We start from the raw sequence: 16,765 nt of genomic DNA, 5'->3' as shown, positions 1-16,765 counted from the left end.
CTGCTTTCTCCTCAGGAGTGTGGATGTTCACAGGCATGAACAGTCATCACATCAACCCCTCCCTTAAAAAGGAAGTAAAATTTAATATAAAAGATAATGGCAGTTTGTCCATTCAACTGTACATGCTCTGGTAAAATTGACAAAGCTTTTACTTTAGATCCTAGATGAAAAGAGGACATGGAAAAAATACTAATAAATACAATTAAAATATGGAAAGACTTTTTTTAACAGTAATTAGTTCTTTAGCTTGAAATCACTTTATAAATTAATCCTCCAGGAAGGAAAAGCCTCTTCATTCCACCATTGCTAAATCTTTCAGTGCATGACTTCGAGCTCTTTTGGCCTTGTAAGTAGGGCGCAGGGATTCTATTTTTCTCTTCCGGGTTTCTGCTTTATTCTTATGTCTTTTCAGCTTCCTCCGTGCAGCGATGTCAGGGTTTGCTACAGTCTAGTGAAAAACAACACAGTTGTTACTAAACAAACAACTGTCCCTGTAGACATGGGTTTTCTTAGGCTCCGCTAATTCTGAGGCTGTTCTGGCATCTCTGCCCAAGTTCATCACTGGTCTTCAGGTAAGTGGGAAAGCACAGCACTGCTATCAGCCAGAACCTGCCAGGAGGTTCTCAAACTCATCTTCCCTGTCAGCTTTCAAGCCTTCAGAGAAACCCTAATGGTTTTACCCAGAAGATGATAAAGTGGAATCTTACCTGCAAAGCCCTCTGCTTTTTCCTCATGGCTCTTTTCTGATTGGCCTGTTTCTGCACAGAAGAAAAGGCAAGTGAAAAAGCCTCCAGTCCAACCAGCTTCTTGAGCAGTTCTATGATTTCTTGGGAAAGGTTCTTCAGTGTTGGATCTAATAAAACAAAATTAGCTTGCTTAATCTTTTCAGCAAGGAACAAAAGCCAAACAGTAAGGATTCCTCTTTCTTTATTAAAGGATGACTGCACTGATTCATCTTGCCCAAGTAGACTGCAGAGATTAGAGCAAAGGCTGTTGTGAAATCTGCTGGTTCTTCAGCAGCTTTCCTGAAGACCACAAGCGGCACTTCACAGAGGCAAACAAAAAATAATGCTTCTGAGAAGCAAAAGGATTTGGGTTGTGTTTTTTTTTTTTTCAGAAGGATAATGGTATCCCAGAGGTTATTAGAAGTGGCTTGCTTACACAGCCATCAGGGCTCTTGGAATAGGCTTTGTTAGAAATAGGGGTGGTTCCAGCCTTGTCAGTCAGCAGGAGAGAGTGATCTGGGCTCATTCAGGAGGAAGGGAGATGTTTTGTACGCAGCTCGATGGGTGTTACGCCTGCCTGCACGCACCATGTGTTGTATTCCTGTGGCACGCAGCTCTCTTTCCCTGCCTGCAGAGGTCATGCTCTTTCAGTCACCACACATGTCACACGCTGAAGATCATTTTCTCTGTGTCAAAAGGGGGAGCTTGGGGAAAACATCAAGCAACCACTAACAACCTGCAATTCCAACTTGTACAGTCCCTGGCACTAGAGTAACCCAAGGCGCCATAAAACAACACCCTGTTTTACACTGCAGCTGAAGCATGCTTCTAACCACATGGCATGGATCTTCAGCCCCAAGCACCACAGCACATCTAACATGGCAATTCAAAAAACAACACTCGGCAACAGCTTTGTTCTGGCTTCCATAAGAGCCACACTGTTCCTCTCCTCAGCAAGGGCTCTATTCATCTTGCCACCATGAGTCCACCCTGGAGTACTACACTTTTTCTACTACATAACATGCCCAAGCTATCCACTTGCATGCAGAAGCCTGCCTAACCTTCTTCCAGGCTTTGTCAACACATACATTTTTGTTTCAGCTGTCATATACCCCTCCTTTCCTGATATTCTGGGTTAGTCTGCAAGTAGGTGAAGTTCGCTGATGACAGTATCTGTGCCTCAGCAGACAAAAGGAATGAGATGCGGTGTTCATGCCAAGGCACAGCTTTGACATACTTTCCTCTTTACCAAGTCTTTGTGAGGGAAATTGCTTACCTTGCTCTGCGTAGGTGCTGTTCAGCTCCCGGTACAGAGGGGTCAGAATTGTTGGAAGGTAGGGCTTGATCCTGTCTTTTCCCAGATCCACCGAGATTGCTCCCAGGAACTTAAAGATGCAGCTTCTCTGAAAATGAGTGTGTGGGACATGAAGTAAGGAAGGCTGGAAGGACACTGCTTAACTGAACTGCTAGAAGAAAGCTACGTGTCACTGCTCAATGTACAAGGCATTGTCTCAGACACCTGAGTCAGAAACTTACTGCTGTTACAAGGTCTTACTGCTGCCAAGTACAGTCGTTAGATGAGACACAATCCCATAGGATCTGTAAACATGGGAGCTGTGACTCCACTGGACTGACAGCTGTTAACACTTTGAACAACAGGCTTGCTCTTGCTGCATTGTACTGAGGCAGCTGAAGACATGAAAGTTAAACCTAACTACACCATGAGGGACCAGTTTTTCTGATGCTTTCCTGTACCCTCTGCTCCTCCCGAGCAAGTAACTCTGCACTGCCATTCCCTGCCCGCAGAGATCTAGCGCTATTGGGCTCTCAAAGGCAGTGCTCTGCCCCCTTCAGCATGGTGCCTTTGGGTTTATCACTCTTCCAACACCCCACAGAAGGCTGGAAGCATCAGCAAGGAGCATCAGACTGACACAGGCCTTTCTGTAGAATCCTGAACTCAAACATGTTGTTTCTTTGACACCTCACTTCAGCACCAGCTCCCAGCACCCCCTGCAGCTAGTCCCCAGGGAGTGAAGAGCCAGGGCAACACTCTTGTGGAAGTGCCTGCCACATCAACAGCAGTTGGTCTAACCCTGTTCTTACCTTTAAAGGGACCTTAGGGGAATATGCAGCTTCTCGCTTTGCCATGAGAGAGAGCTTCTTCATTAACCACAGCAATGTGGCTGGCTGGCCTTTCTCTTTGTCTTCTTTTTCTTCTTCCGCTTGAGCAGAAATGTCTTTCTCATCTTCTGAGGCCTCCTGCTCTTCCACTTCACAGCCAAGGTCTCCTTTGGCCTCTTTACCTTCTTCTGAAGGAGGGGCTAGCAAGTAAAGAACTTTGGCCACAAAAAGCAAATTCTTTATAACCTGAAGTGTGAAAGCAGAGTAGTCAGTCACTGCGGGTTCCTGCACTGTCAGCACCAGGTGTCCTGGTTTTAGCTGGGATGGAGTTAATTTTCTTCCTAATAGCTGGTTCAGTGCTGTGTTTTGGCTTTAGTCTGAGAACAATGCTGATAACACACTGATGTTTTAGTTGTTGCTCAGTAGCACTAACCCTGATCAAGGACCTTTCAGTCTCTCATGCTCTGGCAGTGAGCAGGGGCACAAGAAGCCAGCAGGAAGAAGACAGTACACCTGACCCAAACTAGCCAAAGGGGTATTCCATACCACAGCACATCATGCCCAATATAGCAAATGGCAGGAGTTGGCTGGGAGGGACCAGTCGCTGCTCGGGTCAGGCTGGGTATCAGTCAGCAGGTGGTGAGCAATGTATTGAGCATCTCTTATTGGTTTGGTTTTTTTTTCCCCTTTTGGTTTTATATTTTCTCCCCTTGTTATTTCCATCATCAGCAGCAATAGTAGTAGTAGTTTTGTATTATACTTCAGTTATTAGACTGTACTTATCTCGATGTTTACATTCTTCTGATTCTCCTCCCCATCCTGCCCAGGGAGAGGGTGAGCAAACGGCTCTGTGGTGCTGAGTTACTAGCTGGCTTTCAACCATGACACCAGGGCACATAAGAGGCAAGTCTAGATCTGAAAGAGAAACCTGCCAACCCAGGAAGCTCTAACAGCTTCCCCCACTGCCATATTTGACAGATCATACTGCTCTTAACAGGAAGGCACACCTCAATACCCTCCTACAGTTTGGGAGCCTTTCCCCATGAGCTACTGTGCCTTTTGGGCTCCAGCACTCCCCGAGGCAGGGCTGCTTATCTTTGTCTTCTCCTGTCTGGCAGCCCCCACCTCTCCAAAGGAGATCTCTAACCAGGTTTACAGTGGAGACAGACCATCAAGCAATGGTATAAAGCTGGACTACAGGCTCCCAGCAAAGACAGAGCTCCAGAGCAGCTGCATGGAGCCAGCACCAGAGACCTGGGTCCCTGCTCCAGAATGTGGCTGTCCAACCTGCTCCAGCCTGGGCTGCAGAGCCAGACTCGCCCTGCCAGAAGGGACCCCAGTAATGATGAGGCCCTGCATGGTGCCTCCCCTTCTGTCCCTGCCACCCCGTCAGCCCTTCCCCTCTCACCAGGCTGACACCACAAAGGAGACTTTGCTGGACCCCTGACACACAGACCTGCTCAGATGCCCTCAGCACTGAGCAGCAGGCCCTGCACTGTGCATATGTCCTGAGCCACCGCCAGCCACAGTGCTGCTGTCCTGACTAGAATGTTAGACCCCTTTGTTCATGGGCCAGGGCCTGTGCTGTGCCCTCCTGCAGCCCCAAACCCACTCCTGCTCTTACCTGCTCTCCCAGAGACGGGTCCAGGAACTTGGACTGCAGCTGATGGCAGAATGCAAACGCGAGTTCCTTCATCTGGAAACAGGAAAAAGGAGAAGGAAGTTACTCCATGAAAGGGAGCCAGTAGCAGAAACTCAAAGCAATGTTTTGCAGTCACCAAAGGCAGTTCCCAGGGGATGCCTCCTCTCTGATCAAAATTAGGCAGCAGGCAAGCAACCAAAAGAGATGTGCATGCCAAACTGTAACACCATTTTAATGTCCCAGCCAGGGAATGGGCAGGGAGGGAAGGAGTAATACAGACATCATTACCTTCTTGTCCAATTCAGCAGTCAAGAACACTGTTGATGCAGACAGCTCTGCTGACATTTTTTTCCTCTTCCCTGCCTTTCTTTCCCTCCACTTGTTGACAAGATCTTCTGGCTTGTAAGATGCAAACAACAAGCCAAAGATCTCAGTAGCTGTCAGCCAGACCCAGCTGTGAGGATACCACAGGTGAGACTGGACATGACCTGGGGAAAGAAAACCTCTTTCAGCACATCACCGGCGAGAGCATAAAAATAACCAGGTCCCTCAAGAATTACCATAGCACATACTACAGTAAAAAAAGGGGAAGGAAATTAACTGTGCTCATCTGTTCAGAACATACTCATATATATAAAGAGGACTTCATAGCAACTCTATCCAGGCAAAGCAGAGTGGCTAAAAGCTACAGGTAACCAAATGTCCCCACAGTGACCAGGCATTCTTGAATGCATGCACATCACATCCAAACATCCAAAGATAGGGCCACTGCTGGAAAGTGATGGCAACTGGGCAGGAAAAGGGCATGGCACAGAAAGACACTTGCTCTGATCCTGGCTGCCAAGTCCTGTGTCTGCAGCAACTGTGGCCCTCTCAGGGACTCGGCGCCACAGCTCACCTGCCTATGATGTCTGGGGACTGGTTGCTGTGAGACTCTGTGAGATGGCCCTGCTGCAGATGGTCAGATCAAACCCCTGGACAGAGGCTGCGGGTCCCCCAGAGAAAAGATGGAGTTGCCTTCTTGTCTTGCCTCTGCTCAAGCTGCACATCACCAAGCAATCCAGGATTTACAAGGGTTATCTCCTGTCTCACTAAAGGCACCTGGCAGGCTCAACTCTTTGAAGACATTAACCAGCCAGATTCAGGCCACTTAATAGCAGCAAATGAAGCAATTACAAACAAGGCAACAAAATGCCAATAAGCCAGTCTGACATTGTGGTTTCACTCACAGGGAAATTGCTTGAATCAAAACAACCTCCAGGCTTTAACATCCTGGCAGACACATAGCATTCACTGCACTACTAGCATGTGTCATCGCCTGCTGGCTAGTATGTATGATCTCATCAAGAAAATCCCATCTTCCCAGGAGAACTGAATGTTTTCATCCAAGAGGATGTAATTACGGTCAAACATGCAGCAGTTTGCAGCTATTTGCTCTTGAGATAATAGAAAATACTTCCCAGCAACTGAGACAGAGGGCATCTTGTTTTCATCAACCATGTAACCTTTTCCATTAAGATCTTCTCTTTCACTGCCCAGTAACTGCTGTGTATTAGCACTGTGCAGCACACAACCCTTGTAGGACAAAGTCTGGTTTTTTTTTTTATATCGGGGTGTGAAAAACCACGTATCACACAAAGAATCTTCTTTATAACACAGCCATAATAATTCTTGATACTTACCCCAGATATTGCTCAGAACTCCACTGTTCTTGGTTAAGTGAATCAAGTTGCATTCTGTGATTAGCTTTGTTACCAGCACAAGAAAGCTGAATAGTAGCCTATCTGCAGCTTTTTCCTCCTCCTCTTCAGTTATCTAATAAAATCAGCAAGTTGAGAAAGATGCTTATGAGAACCAGAAGGCAGTGCTTACTTACCCTACTAGATACATTTCAGATCAACCCTGCAAACAGAAGACTGACTTGTACCCAGTTCCCAAAATAAACAGAAGAGAAGCAGCTCTAGTAAAGCATTTCTTCTGGAGACTGAACCTCTGCAGGAGATTGTTACCAGAATCATTCTTCTTGTTTTTTATATAGACACTGCTGTAACAAAATATTCCGTTTCTAAATGCAAGCAATTACATACCTTGTGTATCATTTATGCCTATGCATGTATTTGTGCACATTTGATTCTCATTACTAGAGCCAAGCTGAGCGCAGTTTGCCCATGTCACCTGGGAAGCCCCAAACTGTTACGACAACACTGTGTGCACTGTGATTTATTAAATGGCCTTCAGGTCCTTCCTCACCCTGTCTGCAATCTCCTGCTGGCTTGACGGAACTGGTCAGTGCTTTACCCACATGTCTCAGCACAGGGGATGATTACACTGGATTTCTCCTCCTGCAGTTATTTTATTTTCATCCCTTGTCAATTTACACACCACGAGGTTCTTCTCTGTTGTTCAGTGTGTTGCCCTTGCACATTAGTGATATACAAGGCCACTCCCCAAGCGCAGCACTGGGATCCCTTTGGGATTACCACAAGCCAAGCAAACCTGAGGCAGCTTTGTTACACCCAGTTAATCATGTGCACTGAAAACATTTTCCATATAACAAAACCATGGTCTGAAGTACAGGAAGGGAGCTCCTTTGAAAGTTAAAGCTGTAGATAACACTGAACAAAGCAGACAGTCACAAGCAATGCACTCCTGACCTTCCACACTTACACAAATCAAATGCTGTCAGTGTGATCATCTGCCTGTTTTCCAGCTAAATGGATTCTAACCCATCCCAATGTACTTGTGCACCTCGCTGTTCTTTCCGACGGTGGTTTTTATAACTCCACTTTAAACAACAAATAGAAGTCTCTCTTCTGTCACATCAGGAAAGACCGGAAGCAGGGAAAACCATCTCAACATGCATGATGCTACATGCTGTCAACCCACCAAGTCACAGTAAAAACCAAAAGCCTGAGACTTGAGGGTTATCAAAAACTGTTCCTCTCCACAGAGACGTGACAGAGGGCAAGGCAAGGAGCAATGCAGCTGCTGGTTACACAGGATGGGTGTAGGCTCAGGCCAGGTAGCTTTGCAAAGTTCCTTTGCCCCTTGTGTTGTGACCCATGCCATGAAATTTGGGCTTACAGACAAAAAAAATACAGTTCAAGATCAGTGAAGTCCTCTTCAGATCAGATGGGTGTGTTTCATTTCCTAAGCTCAAACAGTAGGTCCAACTGTTAGATCTCTTCCCACACTTCCTCCCTTTTTTCCATTTTCGTAGCTGTCCTTCCCCAAGACAGCTACATGGGAAGGGTACTTACGTCTTCAAATTTAACCGGGTTGATTTCTTTTTCAACCAAGGTGAGGACAGCTTCAAGCCGCCGTTCAAACATTACTCTGTCCACTTCAACAAACAAACCGCATGCCTGGGCAGCCAGCCTCCGGTGGGAGCTCTGCCAAGAGAAAGGGTAACAGCCCTTGTTACTTCTCGATACTAAATCCTGCGGCTCCCCTGCACAGGAGCTGGCAGCAACCTTTACTTTTTGCCTGTAGCAACAGCATCTTGAGAAAAGCTGGTTTTCAGAGTACTACTGAAAAAGGAGTTGCTGCCAGGGAACTTGTGTGGCAGCACAAATTATCCCTGGTAGCACACCCTAAAACTGAATGCGGAAAGGCCTTTTCCAGCCCAGTTGCCAGCTGCAAAGCTCTGGGGGCTACTTTGCACCCTTTGATTTTTCACAATGCCACAGGTGTCTCACAGCTATAAACCAGAACTGAACATATTACAGGTGAATGGATGAAGTGTTGCAGAACACTTACTCCACTACTGTAGAGGGACAAAACGCAAGTCCACTCTGAGAATAACTAAACACCCAGACGCCCAGACCAAATGGAGATCTGTAAAGACCAGGTTTGCCACCTTCTAGCTGCTGGTGACAGAATTAAGCAAGTTTGAGCTCAAAACAGCACAAAAAGCCAATTACTGGGATCAGAGGAGCTTTAAGGAACTTGCTCAAACCTTTATCCTGAGCTAAGACTACACCTGGTGAAACACCGGACCAAAACCAGGAACTGTTGGAAAGCAGCACAGTGCAGCTGGGAAGTCTGTAGGCTGACTTACGGCACTAGCAGTTCCCTGCATCTGTGTAGCTTTATGAAGCTGTATCATTTCTTGCTCTTCTTACTAGCAAGAACTATGGCACTATGCACACCTTTAAAGAGCTTTTATTCTGAGTCTTGCCCATACGTCTTTCCTAGAACTACTACATCAGGCACAACTGAGCTCACCAATCCACCTGACCTGGTACGAGGGATCTCTCACTTGAATTAAGCTTAGTCAGTCCCCAGAGTTCAGACCCAAAGGATACCTTTTTGCTGTGAAACCACTCTGTGACCAGCGAAAACATCAGATCTTGTTTTTCATTGTTTATCTTGCTCAGGAGAGATTTACATGTCAAAGCTGCCATCTTTTTGCATTTGGCAGAGTCATCATTTATCATCATCATACAAAGAGAGAGAAAAAACAGCCCGCAGTATTTGTGGAGGAGATCCTAGAAAGAAACAACCATTAGTCAACCTTGGATCCCAAAGGAGCTTCTGGCATTTAAAGGGGAAAAGAGGAGTATTTGTTGCACCACATACAGGAACAATGTCAGCCCTGGGTGGGGTCCACACCAAGGCAGACAAAATTAAAGGATGGGATCCAGCTGTTGGAGAGCACAGGGAGTATACAGCCCAGCCCTGCTGAGACTCTCAGTTGCTAACACATCCCTGGGACGGCAACGTGTCAAAACCTTAGGGTATTTTCATGCCTAGCTCTCACTGAAGCAGTCCCTCAGCACTTCAGCAATCAGTCCAAAGGTCCTTCTCTCAGAGATAGCAGCAATTTGCTATTTGACAGAGTTGCCAAGGAACCAAGTTGAGATACTAAATCTAATCAGATGGTGGTGAAGCACAGCTTACTGTGCAGAATTTCTCTTCCTTCCTCCCACATTCTTGTTTGATTGCACTTCTCTCAGTCTCCTGAATGCACACAGTCAAGCTCCAACTGAAGAGCTTCAAGGCACTTTAGCATTTTGCGTATGTTAACCTGTGAAGATCATGGTTATTTTTAAGCTTTCTTTTTGATCTGTCCCACTGAGAAGCCCCCTCTCACCAGTTCGGCCAACAAACATACAGTACACCACATACCAATCACATACCAGTTCAACCATCTCTCACCAGTGCTGAAAACCCCCACAATGAGGAAACTCTAGACTTTGTATTCATGCCCCACTTCCTAAACTGGTTGTGTCTCTTAAATCACCACCAAGTTTATCCAAACCCCAGTTGACTGAGCTTTATTTTAATTGCAGACTGAGCACATTAAATAAAGAACTGCAGACTTTCCAGCATGCCATATCTCTTTTGGAGCAAAGCCAGGTTCTTTAGAGATAAATGAACATTCTGCCTGTGATAAGAGATTGCAGGAACTACCAAATGCTTCCAAAATAAACTGTTCTGAAAACACTCTTACTGAAAGCTGCAGTAACTGCTTGATGCTTGGAACACTGAGAGGTCCTTATTACCTTTGGGAATGTGTCAAGGAGGTATGCAATCATCTCCAGAGCAGATTCCCTTCCAGTTTCATATTCGTACCTGTGAGGAAACAATTAATGGTTAGGGCTGGGTTAATACTCTATAAAGATGCTAACAATTTACAAGAATGGCCTATGCCAGAAACACACACTGGCAGGGATCTTTCTGTAAGAGCTACCAGACCTGGTCTGATACTTAGGAGGAGAGAAGAAGCAGGCCCATCAGCTCCATCACTCAGAGAATGGTCACAGCGAGACAAACAGGCCAAAAAGGGCTCCAGCCACCTTGAGCCACCACAGCTGCACCTGCTGGGGAATGTGGTCAGCTACCGTCACTGTGAGCAAGAGAGGGGTCATGCTCAGGGGGAGGTTTCAGGCACACTGATCCTGCTGAACTGGTGCAGTTGATCTCAGCTGTGCCTGCAACTGTAGCTGAGACCACTGCCATGGGACAGCCATCAAGTAAGTGCATTCCATTATTCTTTCTGGATTTTCTAGTTCACCTGGTTCACAGCCAGTGGAACTGGTTAAACACTAAGCAAACACAGAACCTTTGCTTTCAAAGAACAACAAAACCAGCTGTGAAATAGGGAAGCGGAAAGCGACTTCCTTTACCAACCAACCTGTCTCCGCCTCCTCAACAGCCCTTTGGCACACCTAGTGGCCACTAAGGTCATATTTAAGGAACTAGGTTCCAGTCTGACAGATACGTTGGGACTGTAAACTCACTCCAGTTGCGCGAGTATGAAATCCAGATTGGGTTTCAGCTTGTCACCAAGGGGGTAGTCCAGAATATATTTTAAGTAAATCTGGAAAGAAAAAACAACACCACAGAGAGGAGTTACATGAAACATTCACAAAAGCTTGTAAAAAGGTTATGAAGATAATTCAGTCATGGAGCAACAAGTTTATGAGAATTATCCCTTTTATCCTGTTCCTATTACACAAGGAGCCAACAACTGCTTCCAGGCTCTGTGTTCAGAACAGGATCTGCAGGTGTTTGACATCTGCCAGATCAGTCTTTAGAGTATTACTGTGATTTGCACAGGCTTCTGTTAAGAGAGATTCTGCATCCTTCAGAATTCATCCTGTAACTATGGAAATGCTCTATTTGGTTACACACTGCTCCTGCTGCATGTGTATCCTAATGCCTGAAATGAAGCAACCAATTCTTCCCTTTTGATTGCTTTTAGCTTGGAAAGAATGAAGATGTAGTAGGAAGGAATCATGGATTTGTGGCAAATTCTCTTCTGCTGGGATCCAGAAAAGGGCATGGCTCATCATTACATCGGCCTACAAGCTTCTGAAGGAGGTACTATGTCACTGCTGCTGAGCAGGCTCTTGCCCTGTACTCGGCACTGGTGAGGCTGCACCTTGAATACTGTGTTTGGTTTTGAGCCCCTCGCTACCAGACAGACATTGAGGTGCTGGAGCACATCCTGAGAAGGCTCTGGAACACAAGTCCTGTGAGGAATGGCTGTGGGGACTGTGGTTGTTTAGCCTGGAGAAAAGGAGACTCAGGGGAGACTACGTTGCTCTCCACAACTAACTGAAAGGAGGTTGTAGTGAGGTGGGTGTCCTTCTTTCCTCCCACATAAGAAGTGACAGGGCAAGAGGAAATGGCCTCAAGTTGTGCAAGGACAAGCTTAGACTGGATATTAGGAAACATTCCTTCACAAAAAGGGTTGGCAAGCATTGGAAGAGGCTGCCCAGGGAAGTTGTTGTCATTCCTAGATATTTAAAGGATGTGTAGATGTGGTGCTATAGGCAAGCGGTCTGTGATTCTGCTATGCACCAGTCTCAAGAACTAAAGACAGACAGGTAACGGGAAATAAGGATTAGTAAGAAGGGAAAATGGGGTTAGGGGTTCAGCAGGGCTAGGGCACATGTCTGTTAGATCTGGGATGGACACTAAGCCCTCTACGCTGTTAGACAGCTGGAAAGGAAGTAAGATGACTCCATTCTACCAACCTGTCTGCACTGGACTCGCACTGGCTCACTCTGACCCGTGATGGCCAGCTGGGCAACTTTCTTCAGCACATCATCAATTTCAGGCACAATCAGCTTCCTGGATAAAATAGCCTAGAAATGTGAAAGCACAGCTGGAGCAATGTCATTTTGCTTACACAGCATGAGATACAGTACTATAAACTGGGACTACAATGGTGTCAGATAGTACATTAACACTGACTTTTTCACACCTTCAAACATAGCCAGAGCAACTGTAAAAAAAAAGGTGGCTTTCAAATCCACATCTGTTTCTGTTTCTTTTGGATGACACAGAACACTCAGTTTAATGACCACAGATGTTGACTCTTCAGTAAAAATGAACTCAGATCCAAATGGATCCTCTTATGCATGTGTATAAAATAGCCTCCCAAAGAATTTTAGAGTGACAAGTTAAACAGGAAAGCTTTGCTGCTTGCTCCTGCTCCCCATAACAGAAAGCTTTAACAGGATTCTATGGCCTGTTCCTGACATAATATAGGAGGGGAGAATCCTGCCATTCCAGCGGTTCACAGAACCCATATGCATGCTGCACAGAATTACCTTGAGAAGGCCAAAGGCAGTGGCTTGGCGTGATGAATCATAAATGTCTTCTTCAGCAAAGCCAAGCAACACTTGGAGCTGTTTGCTTGTTATCTGACTCTTTGTGTTCTTCACAAGAATTGTTACACACTACGGAATCAAATTGTACATTGTCAATACACATGCAGTGCCACAAAACACAAGCCTACACCAAAGCCTTTGTTTGTACCACTTAAGCTTGAAAAGGCAAACTGCTCTGAAACATGCAGCTAATGCTGTTCTCATCACATCTTCCTTTCAGCTGGCAATTCTGAGACAAAAACCGAAAGCAAGCCAATACACAAATTCAGACTTGTCCTTGAAATGACTGGGGACGCTCACAGACATGAGCTGTGATGCAGGGACACAGGAAGAGAAAAAATTCTTTTGGCACGCACTGGCATTCAGCATGAATTACTGTAACTTTCCCTTATGATCATGAAGCTGTAATTAATTTAGCAAAGCATTTAGAAGGTATCTACAGGAAGACACTGCATACTGTAAGTGTAGTTATTACTGCTAATAACTGCCCCCTTCCCTTGTCTCACTTCAGTTGCCAGGGCTTACTCCAATGAATCATGTTAAAAGCAAGCTATTCAAGTACAATACTGACACTTCTCAAAAGACACGGTGGTAACAAGATAGTACTATAAAAGAAGAAAGAAGGCGAATATGCTTTCATAAAAACACTTCTTCAGATCCAAGCTGTGCATTTTTTTTGGGTAACTTTCTTTAGGTCTGCACTTGGGAAAGAATCAGCAAGGCCACACTTTCCCTGCTATCCTGTGATCTCCAGACTACCTCCTCCGGGGTCAGCTGCAGGAGAGATCTGCAGTTGGAAGACTCTCATTCTACAAAGTTAATCCTAAATTAGGAAAGAGCAGAGCTGGGTCTGACTTACTTTGAAACAGCTCACAACCAGGTGGAAATTCTGGCCTTTGGCTATTCCTGTCTTGGCAAATTCTTTCAGCAAGAGGAAAAGCTGCTTGATCAGTGGCTCCAGATTCATACTGATAGAAGGCAAGGGGAACTTCAAAATCCATACCAAGCACTGCAGAGCCCCAGTTATCACCTGTAAGAAAGAACCAAAGGACAGCACATGTGTACAATGACAGTGAAAGAACACTCTCTCACTCTGTTACAGACAGAGCAGGCTATCTGCAACTCTGGTAAAAGGTAATTAGCTAACAAGATCAACCTCTTTCAAACCATTTGTATGTAATACAAAAAGTTGCTGAGTTCTACGACCACTATCTACCACTCCCTAATTCTCTAACTTTGATTTTACTAGGTAAAGACATTAACACTATGGTGATGGCAGCCACTCTTTCTGAAGCGGAGGTGCCTTCAAGACATAAAAGCTGCTCTGCCAAAAACCCAGGTCACCTGAAATCCCTGTTCCAGGTATCTGACAGCATATGAGGCATGCCTTCCATTCCCAGAAAACTCAAGATTTAACAGATCTCCTCCTAGGCTCTCACTCAAACCTAAAACTGACCAACAAGGAAGCTGCCTATGGTGCTGAGAATAAAGACATTGGAGTTGGATCAAAAAACCCCGCAGTTGTGACAACACTGCTTGCAGCAGCCACAGGACCTCATGAACCTCCTTCACAAACAGTGTATGAAGTCTGCAAAGTCCTTGTATGAACATGCTCCAGGAGAACTGGTCCATATTTTAATCTGCAGCACTAGGGACACACCATTCAGTCCTCCATCAGCAACAATCCTTCTTCCCCTTTGGGATAATATGTCCTCAAACAACTTAATCTGCACATCTATGAAGAAAGCTTTGAAAACTGGATGGTTTTCTCTTCTCTTGCAGATCAACTGCAAGATGACATTTGTGGGCAGGACCTTTCTTAGTATAATAGACAGAATAGCAGACTTCAGCTCAGAACTGTACCTTGATATCCATAGATTTTAGGCAGTCTAGAAGCAGCAGAACAAAAGGGTCTAACATTTCCAAAGCATGCTCCTCAGAAGAATTTACTTTGGACCTCTTCAGGCTCATGTGCAGCAGCTGGCATAGAAAACACAGGACATTCATCTCAAAGTCAGCCTGGGACTCAAATAAGTCAAGTAAGGTTCCACATTGTTTCAGGTTATAGTAGAATTAATGCCCTACCCCATTCTACTATCTGCAACAAGCTGAGCACTTTTCATAGCTCTCTAAGAGGCACCACTGGAGATACCACATGCAAAACAAAGTTATGGCTAGTGGCTGTGTTGTTAAGACAATATATCCACAACACTTTCCTTTGAATACTGTTAACAACAATTCTGACTGCAAAGCTTTCTATCTGGGGAGATCCTTACCCGAAGTCCTGAATCAACCAAGATACACATGTTAGTCCTGCTGCTGACACATGCTTTCTGCCCCCCTCTCATAGGAGTGGGCTGGAGCAACAGGCAGCTCTCGGGTTGCAGCCGAGGATCTGGAGGAGGGGCAACTTGTTTTCTGGAAAGGAGAATATTCAGATTTCAACCCTCTACACAACAAGCTTCTCTTGGGAGTGAAGAGAGCTGGACTGCGCTCAGCTGCTACCCACACAGCAAGAAAAAGGAGGTTACAGCCAGAACACAATGAAATAAAACAAACTTGAGAGCTGCATGACAGATGGGACTCTCAGACTTGAGAACAGTATCACTATTACAAAGACGATACTGATTTGCATAACATCCCCACTTTTTTTTTTTTTCCCTTAGTGGTCCAAACAGCTTTGGTAGTTCCTTCAAGCAAATGCACCTCCTGCCATTGCCCACTGCACTTCATTTGCTGATATTTACTTCAATTTCTGATGGCTTACAAAAACTCCAAGGAGTCTGCAAACAGCTGTCAGATGATAGAGCAAGCTGGCCTACATAACACAGGAAATGCAAGGCATCCAGACCCAGCTCTGAGCAGTGACACCACCAGACAGAGAGGAAATCCAGTGGTTCTCCTTGACTTCTCCACCAGTAAAGTGATCAAGTGACAGCCCACAGTTCTTTTTGTTCTTGACTCCATGAAAATATCTAGGATCCCAAACGCCTCTTACAAAGCTGTTTGTAGCTCACTTCTAAACACTGACCCTTGTCCCTTCATCCAAACACCCAAATGCACATACGGGCTCACCAGATAGTGAAAAAACCTTGCTGAAGACCCTGAACACTTGCAGGAATACACTTTCACGAGTTCAGCAAGTGTTAACTTCCATTTCCAAGCTTTCTTCTTGCCCTCTGACTGTCTAAATAATTCACTTACATTAAAAACAGAAGGCAAATGAAAGCAAGGAAACTCTCACACATTTGATCAGTTGGATTTGAGAGCTGCTATTTCTGCAAGCAAACCTCCCAATTGATAACAGACCACCCAGATAACATCCTGGAACTCACTTGGCCTTCTCAGTGAGCAGAGGCAAGTTTTCACTGATGAGACCATGACTGAGCAGGAGAAGGGACTCTGCATTCATGTCTGTATTGAAAATCAGCCCTTGCATGATGTGACGCAGTGCCTCATGCACCTTCCGAACTATCTTCAAGCTTGTGGTGCTCTCCAGAATCTGCAAAGGCACAATAATAAGAGTCACGAGGGCAACATGAGGGCAATGGTTTGTGATCTGTATTCAGAAATCATGGGAAAAGCCAGAACAATTTGTCTCTCATCACATGCTGTCCTGAGTCCCCAGCTCTCTTCATAAACAGCATTCCATCATCTCAGCTCTACTCCAGCATGACTCCCTTTCTCTCCAACCTCTTCTCAGCCTTCAGTCAGTTTACCTATGGCCACCAGGACACTCCAGAGCTCATAAGCATGGATTCCATTTTTCTGTGAGCTTGCACTCTGCTCAAAAAAAACTCAACTCTGAAAAGCAATTACTGCATGTAGACAGACCCTGAATACATTCTGGTGACGTTTCCTTCAAGATCAAACCAGAAAGCAGCCCTGCGGGACTTTGGAGCTCCAGAGGAAATAAGAGTTGGCAGAGGGAGAAGGCATGCAGAACTCATAGTGGGATGTTTCCTCTCTAGCAAGGGTTGGAAGCTTCCCAAAATGCCATTTTCATCTTATGACCTGAGTGCCTACTGCTTTCCAAAAGAAAAATGGGAACTTAGATTATACAGGTAATTTCACAGTAGCCACCTGGAGGCTTTAGAGTTTCTTTTAGACCATATGACCATATAGAATTTAGGGTACTCAGAGCTAAGAAA

General features: G+C 45.3%; 1 protein-coding gene across 1 annotated transcript in view; it reads right to left on the bottom strand.

The window, feature by feature from the left end:
- Window positions 1–205: 205 nt before the first annotated feature.
- The window catches only part of UTP20 (UTP20 small subunit processome component), a 61,978-nt gene continuing 45,418 nt past the window's right edge, over window positions 206–16,765 (bottom strand). The window contains exons 46-62 of the mRNA XM_057425600.1: window positions 15,950–16,116; window positions 14,891–15,032; window positions 14,478–14,594; window positions 13,474–13,644; window positions 12,555–12,683; window positions 11,976–12,086; window positions 10,734–10,813; window positions 9,996–10,065; window positions 8,796–8,978; window positions 7,749–7,880; window positions 6,171–6,303; window positions 4,777–4,976; window positions 4,471–4,542; window positions 2,829–3,092; window positions 2,002–2,128; window positions 708–853; window positions 206–448 (exon numbers count right to left, since the gene is read on the bottom strand). Coding sequence (XP_057281583.1) covers window positions 293–448; window positions 708–853; window positions 2,002–2,128; window positions 2,829–3,092; window positions 4,471–4,542; window positions 4,777–4,976; window positions 6,171–6,303; window positions 7,749–7,880; window positions 8,796–8,978; window positions 9,996–10,065; window positions 10,734–10,813; window positions 11,976–12,086; window positions 12,555–12,683; window positions 13,474–13,644; window positions 14,478–14,594; window positions 14,891–15,032; window positions 15,950–16,116 — 2,400 coding nt within the window. The 3' untranslated portion in view covers window positions 206–292. The remainder of the gene's footprint in view (window positions 449–707; window positions 854–2,001; window positions 2,129–2,828; window positions 3,093–4,470; window positions 4,543–4,776; window positions 4,977–6,170; window positions 6,304–7,748; window positions 7,881–8,795; window positions 8,979–9,995; window positions 10,066–10,733; window positions 10,814–11,975; window positions 12,087–12,554; window positions 12,684–13,473; window positions 13,645–14,477; window positions 14,595–14,890; window positions 15,033–15,949; window positions 16,117–16,765) is intronic.

Source organism: Pezoporus wallicus, unplaced genomic scaffold, assembly GCF_028554395.1.
Source record: "Pezoporus wallicus isolate ANWC-B61680 ecotype Strahan unplaced genomic scaffold, APGP_CSIRO_Pwel_v1 scaffold_3294, whole genome shotgun sequence".
NCBI lineage: Eukaryota > Metazoa > Chordata > Aves > Psittaciformes > Psittacidae > Pezoporus > Pezoporus wallicus.
Note: the sequence above shows the minus strand (reverse complement) of the source record. Positions and strands in the feature narration are given on the sequence as shown.